Below are 9,505 nucleotides of genomic sequence, written 5' to 3'. Positions count from 1 at the left end.
TAAATAGCATGTCAACTGCATCTGGTTTGAATACTCTTAAGTACAGCACTGCTCAGAGAATCGCTGGTTAAAGAGTTGTGAATAATAATCATTGGGAAATTGAAGAAGTGTCCCAGAGGCAAAATTCTTCATTGGATTGTTTTGACAGTCATTCAAACAATTTACATAAGATCCACAATCACAAAAAAAATCTGTTCACCTTACACTAAAGATTCGAAAAACACAAATTTTCAGCCAATCTATGAAATTTACGAAATCTAATTTTTGTACAGTACATACATAATACACATACATCCTATTAAAAAACAAAAAAAACATCCCCAAGATTCCTTTAAGGTGATACTGTTGATCAAAATACACAGACATCATTGCAAATTTAATATTTATTATTGGAATCACTTCCAAATTTTCACTTAATTGAAGACCAAAATAACTTGACTGAACATTTTGTAACAGTTTACATGGTTGGTTCAAGATCTTTGCTCCAAATCACTGTAAATGTGGCAGAAAAAGTAATGCTTGCACCTTCAGCAGACGGACTCTGTTCTCAAAAGAAAATTAAAGGAAGGTTTCTGAACCACAAAACAGCAACCCAAATGCAAAATGAGGAAATATCATGATTAGAGGAACCCTTTTTCTGAGGTAAATATTTAGATACTAGCAAAAGTGAGGAACTAGGGTGTGTGTGATGGGGGAGGGAGAAAGAAAATAGGTGGGGAAGAGAGGAAAAATAATGTACACAAGATACAAAGATACATATACACACACACACACATTTAAGAGCTTCCCTAAAAAAATAGTCTTTGAAATGTGTAAGAAAACTCATGTGCTACACTGTATATATTAAATGTATAGAGCTTCCAAATACTGCTCGTTTTATTCAACCTGTAAGCAGGAAAGGTAGTGATTACACAAGTCCTGCTGCCAATCGGCATCCAATTGAAAACTTTCACAAGACTATCAATTCTCCATTGCATTGGTTACAACAATTAAAGGTGATATTTTCATATCTAGTATATGGATGAAATCGTCCAATGCTTTTCTTGTTAGACAGAAAAGAAGTTGGTGATGTTTCACAGAATGACAAGTCTACAGTTCCTGTACTGAACGTGGTAGGGTCCAACATCTTTAAAACCTGAAGAAAATACACAAATTTAGTGAATTTGAATATTAAAATATAGTAAAAACAATTATGTTACTAAGTCCACTGTCATTATTCTTTGAGAACCCGCTACTTAGGCAATAATTGAAAAATTAATGGAATCAATCAGAAGGAAACTAGAAGAGTACCTATATGAAAATAACCTAATGAGAGCAACGTGGCTTCAGAAGGAATGGACCTTGCATTTCTTTTAAAATAAAACTTTTAAAAACACAAGTTGAGGATATCCCAATTTAACTGGCAAGAATCATATAATGTAGACTCCAAAAAGGCATTTGACAAAGTATCATTGGCAAACAAAGTTTAATATGGACAAATGGAAGCAAAGTTCTTGTAATTTGGAAGCAAAAAATGAACAAGCGGAAAGTTGAAACTAACTTAGGATAAACAGCTGATTGAATAATAAAGAAAAGCATGCCAAATTATTGAGTTCAAATATCCCACAATGAAAATAACCCAATAATAATAGCCAACATGACTTCGGAAGTTGTGTACATTGTCTGCTCTGGACAACATTTAAAAAAAAACATGCCAAATTGACAAGTGTGTAATATCATACAATTTAGATGTTGAATCTAAATGCTCTGGTAAGGCTACACTTAGAGCACTGCACCTGGACCACTACAGGTGCTGCTGCACAGTGGGGCGTTTGAGACCCAAGAATCAGTGCAGGGGATAGAAATATGAAATCCTATCCTGTTTCACCAACAATCATTTTTACGGTAACTTTGTGAAATGTATGGTTACGAATCACCAACCAAAACAAAAATCATACCTTTTCAGCCATTTTTTCAGCAGGTGTGTTGCTGAACTCCACTGCTTGGTTCATTTGTCGTGCATTAGTTGAGTCCACTTTTCCGAGAAGGTGAGAATTAACAGCCTCTGCTAATTTGTGATTCGCAGAGGCAAGCTCTGCTGTCGTGTTTGCTTGTGCATTAGGGTAGTAGGTTTGCTGACGCCCCCACTGCAGAGATACCAACAGCTTTTCGAGTAACCTGCACAATAGATTATTTTGTTAATATATCTGCACTAAATGAATCTGTTCAACTTGATCATTTTCTTTGAGCTATCCCAATGTCTATTCCAGCACAGTACTACAGTAGTAGTGATCGATAGTGAAACATAGTCTTCTTGGAGGGGCAGCAAGTTCTGAAAGAGAGCTTTGGATTCAGTATTATCCAAAGCTCCCATTCTTGCTAAACTCAAAGAAGCTGCTCCTCCTCGCAGAGCATATAATGGTTTCCCTCAGGAGGAATAGATCCCAAATATGTTACTGAAGCAATACATCTTTGGGAATGGATTGAATTAAAAGAGCACTATTTTTAGTTTGGCTAAATTAAATTAAAAACATTCCTTCGGACTTCAGTTGCCCTTCAATTAAATGAACTTTATGGGGAGCAATATTTGATGAATATTTGCAGTAATTTATTTACTGAAGTTTTCTTGCTGAGTTTATAGGCGATTGAAAAATCTTAATCAGTTGCAGTCATTTAAATTTATTGAAAGAATTGTTTTCAGAATTTTTCCAGTTTCAGAGTTCAATACTATAACTATGATCAGAGCAGAGAAAGCAAAAAACAAACCCGTGTGAGGCAACCATCTCCTGACGAAACTGCTCCCGTTCACTAAGAAGATCATGGATTGCACTTTGGGCTTCTCTATTGTGACGTTGGAGAGATGTCCTGGCATTGGTCAGCTCATCTGCCATCACTCTTGAATTGGGGAGGGAAAGAGAGAGGAAAAGGAAAATATATATTTTTTAAATTACTGACTATTAAAAGTTTAGAACAAATATGTAATTAGTAGATTTATAAGCTGTCCCTACTTAAGACATGGAAAGTAAGCAAACAGTTAACAGAATCATTAACCATGAGCCAAACTTAACATTGGATGCAGAACTTTAAAACTTGGAAATTACAGGAAACCATTTCTTCTAAGCAACAACAACAAATTACACTTACATAGTGCCCTTCACATCAGAAACATGTCCCAGGGCGCTGGGCCTTAGATTGCTTAAAATAAAGCAATTTAAGATTTATTCAATTTTTGAAACAGAATCAAACTGACTGCATTATTTTAACAACCATAGACTACAATTTTTGAGTATAACATTTCGAAATGATTTAAACAAATGTTTTCCTCTGAGAAATGCAAATTTAAATATGTACTGTTCAGAATAAAGGGTGAAGGGAAATTTCCTCTCCAAATTTTTTCTTCTCTTTAGAATGAAATCAAATTGTGATACCACATCACCGGGTTAGGTTCTTGTTGCATGGAGACGTTAAGCTTATTAAATTCAATATTCTTTTTCTAAACCGTTTTCTATTCTCACTTAACATTCAAGACCATGAAATTCTATTCTTCAAAAAATACAATCACCTTCAAGAATTTGGACAGTACATTTAACATTGCATTTGATGTACACAATATGCATATGACGGGGATTATGTGGATTGTCTCTAAGATGTACCCACCTAGGTAAGTCAGCTACAGCATTGTGAGGAAAGGGCAGGTTCATAGGACTGAAAAGACTGCTCTTAAAAGGACCAGCACAGACACAATATGCCGAATGGACTTCTTTCCGTACTGTAAATTTCTATGGTTCTAAGTGAGCACATCCCATCTTCTGGTTAGTAAATCACTATTTTACTATCGCACACAAAGTAGCAATAATGTACACAGCTCATAGCATTTGACCAAATAGCTGTGCACCTTAAAAAATACTGGATGATTAATAGTTGGTATTAGGAAAGATAACTAGTAAAGACAAAGCATTCTACGATGGGAATGACAAACTAGTATTGGCTCTTCCACACTTGGGGAGTAAACCACATTGTGCCTTACAGTCATCCCTGTCCAATTAACATAAAATGCATAGTAATAGGTGGTGTGGGAGGTTTGGAGAACTTTGTAAATAAAGCAGTGTGAGTGCTGGTTTATTTTAGTCCAGCTTGTAAGCAATTTTGATATAAATCACCATAGAACAACCTGCTTGCAAGGAACTTGCTCCGCCACACATCGCACTGGATGGTCATCCGTTCAAACTGTTCTGAGAGCTGAGCAAGGTTTCGACTCAATGTCTCATTTTCCAGGATTAGTTGATTTTTTTCACGAGCCATGCGTTCAAACTGATATTGAAGATCATTGCCAACAGAAGCTATGAGCAGTTTCTTCAGCTCACGATTCACCTAAACACAATAAGAATACATCTTTCAAGGCCTTAAATAATTAAATCTGTTTAAGATAACCTGAAATTAAAAGAAATGTGTTTATACAGAATATGTTTCTATAACTACAGAAATTTATCAGACAGAAAGATACAACACCTGCAAGAATAGGTTTTTATATCTTATGTGATGGATGGAGAAAAACAGAATTGAAACAGGAAAAATGTTGTTTTATATAAACTGTAAGAACTATTTGAGACAGACGTATCGTTTTAAACTCATTGGGCTATCTGGCTGTACAGTCAATAAAACTTTCAACAGCTAAATCTTTTTTTATTGGGAAATAACGTCTCCAAAATTCTGAGCTAATAGACTGTATATAATCTTTCCAAAGTGAATTTGCAGAGGTTATTTTGTACGCTTTATTCGCCATACCTGGTGCATTCTTAATAACCCCTAATTCAAACAAGTTAGGCTTCCACCAATGGGGGGTAGGAGTAGGGGGTGGCCGAAGGCACGGTCGAAGAGAAGGGTCTTGAGACGTGCCCTGAGGGAGGCAAAGGAGGGAGCGAGGCAAAAGGAATGTAATCCTAGAATGATGGATGTGGTTAACACATCTTAACCTCTCCAAACTAAAATGAATACTCTTCAATAAAAAAGACCAGGATTTTTAATTTTATAGTGCGTTAGAAACTAAGGAAGGAGAAAATAAATGCTTCAAGGTATACAGATGCACTACACCGGGTCAAAGCACCATCTAAGCAGCAGGGATAATAATAATAATCCTTGGATTTGATATAGCGCCTTGTAGCGTAACTGTCTATCCAGTGCCTTGGGATATCCTTCCGAAGTGAAAGGCGCTTTACAAATGTAATTTTGTTGTTGTTATGTCTTTTCAGAGTCTCAAAACGCTTCACAGAATAAACTGTAAAGTGAATTAACTGTCTATTTTGTGGGCAAAATAAAATTTCCTTTTTTGAAGGAATTATTATCCTCGGAAAAGCATTCCGCCAATCGACTAACAACTGGGTTCCTACTTACTGCTAGGTAAACAGAGGCGTGTGGAGTAAGGAAACTCGTCCAACATTTAGCCCTGCCGAGGATCGAACGCAGGTCTCTCGCTTGTGAGGCGAGCGCTCTGACCACTGAGCTACAGGATTCCACGTGGAGTTTTAAGTACGTGTTATCTCACCTCAGTCTGAACCCGGATTTGATTGGCAAGCCCTTCTTTATCTTGCAGTAGTTTTCTCTCAGAATTTTGTAGTTTTTCAAAAGAAGCTTTCAATTCGGTCAGTTCTCTCTTGAGATCGTTTGTGCTCTCCAGGTGACTCAAGGCCTCTCCTTTGTGAGAAGCTGCAAAGTCGGTTGTACTCTTTGCTGGAACATCATGAATTATAGCAGCTTTGGGAACTAAAATTCTAATAGCTTCCACCTCAACTGCTTGTCCAGCTTGAATCTTCCCAAGCTGAAGAACGCCGGGCTTCGTGACAATTTGGGAAGAATTGGAGACTACATGAATTTGTGGACTGTAATGACTTTTGTTATTTATCCCTTTGGTTTTTTCCATAGATTTTGCATTTTTTTCTGTTTCCATTCCATCTCCAGGTCTCCGAACAGGATGAACTGTTTGAACTAATTGCACAAAAGAAAGGAATAACCTTTAGATTATTATTTAGATACTTAATAAATAACTCTACAAGTAAACTAAAAGCACAATTAAATTCCAGCATTAATAGATACAAACGGAAATACCTTTATCCTCCATTTTCACAAATGGTGCAATTTTCCCAAAGAAGCTGTTGAAATTGTAATTCTCAGTTTTCATTCTGGGGGAAAAAAAGTTGGAGAGGATTTTCCATCTTTCTTAAAATAAAATTTGGAACATTAAAGATAGATTATTACATCTCATGCATTATAAACCAGAGCACCTGAAGTGGCACAGTATTTTGCTGGAAATACTTTTGAAATTTAATAGCTTGTCATAATTCAGATACATGCAATAAAAACCAACAAAAAACCCAATTAGTTTCACAAAATGCATCAGGATACGGACTTTTAAACTACAAATACCTAGGTAAATAACTATGAATAGCAGATAACTATTTACACAAAACTTGATATAGATTGGCTATTTACAATAAACCACAAATGGCCACAAAATAAAGTGAACTATATATTCACTATACAGTATATTCTGTGAGACTTTGAAACATCTCAATGACGTGATAAGATGCTATATTAAATGCAAGGATTATTATTATACCAAGGTTTCTACAGTAATTTTGGAGGGTTTCTGCTTTTGATAGCGTACAAGAAATTGTTTTGTGCTGGAAGGATCAATTTGGTAAAAGTTGCAAAATTAGGTACATCATAATGCTAACTCGGTGAATATTAAATAAAGAAATTTAACAACTTCTTCATGGAATTTTAAAGGGCAGGTTGCATAAACTTGGTCTCTATTCCCTTGAGTTTAGAAGGTTGAGGGGTGATCTGATTGAGGTTTTTAAAATAATAAAGGAAATCGATAGGGTAGATACAAAGGGTAGATACAGAGGGTAGATATATTTCTTGACAGCATCACCATCCGTGGTTGCACACTCCATCTTACTAAGCCAGTCTAGAACCTTGTTTCACCCTCAACTATCCTTTCTACCCCACATCTGCATCATGACCCACTCTGCCTTCCCCCATCTCCGCAATGTTGCCCAGCTCTGCCACTGTCTCACACCGCAGGCCATCAAAACCTCATACATGCTACCTCTGTGACTTCCTCAACCCCCTACCATCCTGTTCGCTCTCTCGGCTCAGCGGGCTCTGGTCTGCTTCACGTCCCCCGCCTTGCTCACCCCACTATTGGCAGGCGGGCCTTCCGCCACTCTGCCCCCACCCTCTGGAACTCCATCCCTGCACCTCGCCCCCTTCCTTGCCACTTTCAAGACCTGTCTCAAGATCCTACTCTTCGACTGTGCTTTCGATCTCCCTGCTCCCCCCCCCTGCCCTCTACCCTCCCCAACCCCGACCCCCAGCTCAGGTCTGTAACCCTGTCTATCCAGTGCCTTGGGACATCCTCCCGACGTGAAAGGCACTTTACAAATGTAATTTTGTTGTTGTTGTTCCTCTGGTTGAGTAATCCAGAATAAGGGGGCATAATGTTAATATTAGAGCTAGGCCATTTGGCAGTGAAATTAGGAGGCAGTTTTTCACCCAAAGTTGTAGTGGAAATCTTGAACTCTCTCTCCCAAAAGGATGTGGATGCTGGATCCATTTACATTTACAAGACTGAGGTGGATAGATATTTATTAGGCTGGGGTATGATGGGATACGGGGCAAGGGTGGGTAATTGGATTTGAAGTACAGATCAGCCATGATTTTATAAAATGGTGGAATAGACTCGAGGGGCTGAATGGCCTACTTCTGAATGAATAAAATTGGTAGAATATTACTAACAGTATGTAATTTTGAGACTAATATTTTGAAAATAATGGGTCTAATGCCAAAGTTTCAAACTTAGATTTTAGTAGTTTTATAATACATTATGTCAAATATTTTGTACTTTTCTTTAAAATTCAATTTCATCACAGATAATTTAAGATCATAGAAGGATTGTATAAATACTACATTCATACATAGAAACTCCAGTGTGCAAAGTGAAGTTTTACTTTCTTCACCCATAGNTTTTTTATAAAACATTTGAATACTGCAACCACTTAACTAAATATTGCACCTAAATATTATACTTCAAGAATTTGCTGCATCTTGTTATCATGGGTAGTTTTTACTCAAAAATACTTAAATATTAATAGTCTACAGGCTATTGACCTATGATGGAGAAATTGAGGAAATAGGCTTATTTTCAATGAAACAGAGGACAGAGGTCTCTAAAATTAAGAGGGGTATTTGACAAGAGTAGAAAAAGGGAATCATCTTCACTGGTGGGTGAGTCAGTAACTAGACAGCATTGACTCAACATAATTAACAAGAGAGCAAAGGGGGTGTGGGGTGGTTTCACAGAGATAATAGGAGTATTGTATAAAACAATGTAGGTTGTACACAGAGAGTAATCCTGTCAGTTGTTAGGAGGTGTAACATGTCAAAAACAAGCACAGCTCCAGGTTGTTTAACGAGGGCTGCGAACTGACTCACCCCCACATCTCTTTCTCTCTCTCGCACACACTCACGAGAGAAAAAACACAATCTTTCCCGACGCCAAGCGAACAACAAAGGGTCTGCATAGGTTTTTCCCCTCTATATAGGAAGATAATAATAATAATAATCCTTGCATTTGATATAGCGTTTTTCACGTCGGGAGGACGTCCCAAAGCGCTTCACAGAACACACTGTAAAGTGAATCGACTGTATATTTGTGGGCGAACGCGGCAGCCAATTGCCCACAGCAATGTCCCACCAACAGTCGTGGGTTGAAAATGACCAATTTATTATTGGTTTTTTTTTTTTGGGGGGGGGGGGGGAGGGATTATTATTAGGGCTCTGCGTGGAGTGAGGAAACTTGCCCAAGGTTTCGCCCTGACCTGCCGGGAATTGAACCCAGGTCTCTCGCTCGCAAAGCGAGTGCATTAAGATGGAAACAGATCTATCAAATGCAAGGATTATTATTATTGTTGTTGTTGTTGTTGTTAATGACAGGAGGGAGCTGCCCGGGCCATTCGCTCGTCCAAGATCAATTTGAAGATACTTGACCAGAGAGAGGAGGAGGAGGAGGGAGGAGTGGGGGATATTAGATGTTATTTCTGTGAATATTAATAAATAATATGACTCAATGGATAACACACTGAAGCACAGGACTTGGTTGGAGCCGCTGATACTCACTCGCTCACTCACTCACTCGGCCGCCGGCTCCGTGGCCAGTCAGGGCCGCGAGCAGCTTCCGGCAGCCGCGCCGCTCACTTCCGGTGGCTCTCCCCGCTCACCTTTGACCCTCTCCGCGCGCGCGCGCGCGCGCACACACACACACAAGCCCCGCCCCCGCCCGCCCGCCGCCGCCGCCGCCGTCGTCGACGTCAGAGAAAGCCCATTGTTTTGGTCATTTCACTCGTCTGTTTGTTTGTTTGTGTTGTTTGTTTGTAAACGCGGAGCGAGAAACAATAACAACAAAGTGCGAAGCGAAGTGCGACAGGTCTCAGGGTAAACGGTAACGGGGTTCGGTTTTAAACCGTCA

At 38.6% G+C, this 9,505-nt stretch overlaps 1 protein-coding gene across 1 annotated transcript; it reads right to left on the bottom strand.

Moving 5' to 3' along the window:
• Positions 1-368: 368 nt before the first annotated feature.
• blzf1 (basic leucine zipper nuclear factor 1) lies at positions 369-9,251 on the bottom strand. The gene is made up of 7 exons (XM_007891587.2): positions 9,157-9,251; positions 6,082-6,155; positions 5,522-5,961; positions 4,151-4,350; positions 2,746-2,874; positions 1,938-2,157; positions 369-1,135 (listed from the first exon to the last, which is right to left on the bottom strand). Exons 2-7 carry the CDS (start codon positions 6,152-6,154, stop codon positions 950-952), a joined length of 1,248 nt encoding a protein of 415 aa, XP_007889778.1. The 5' UTR covers position 6,155; positions 9,157-9,251; the 3' UTR covers positions 369-949.
• Positions 9,252-9,505: the final 254 nt, after the last annotated feature.

Source organism: Callorhinchus milii, unplaced genomic scaffold (genome assembly GCF_018977255.1).
Source record: "Callorhinchus milii isolate IMCB2004 unplaced genomic scaffold, IMCB_Cmil_1.0 Scaffold4, whole genome shotgun sequence".
In the NCBI taxonomy this organism is placed as follows: domain Eukaryota; kingdom Metazoa; phylum Chordata; class Chondrichthyes; order Chimaeriformes; family Callorhinchidae; genus Callorhinchus; species Callorhinchus milii.
Note: the sequence above shows the minus strand (reverse complement) of the source record. Positions and strands in the feature narration are given on the sequence as shown.

Bases quoted from the DNA above. Each gene is read 5' to 3' on its own strand.
- blzf1 (XM_007891587.2), bottom strand. From the start codon at position 6,154: ATGAAAACTGAGAATTACAATTTCAACAGCTTCTTTGGGAAAATTGCA. The intron at 2,158-2,745 runs GTTTGTTTTTTG...TCTATTGTGCAG, and splicing joins GAGATGGTTGCCTCACACGG to GTTACTCGAAAAGCTGTTGG. The intron at 1,136-1,937 runs GTATGATTTTTG...TATTTTCTTCAG, and splicing joins CTGAAAAAATGGCTGAAAAG to GTTTTAAAGATGTTGGACCC.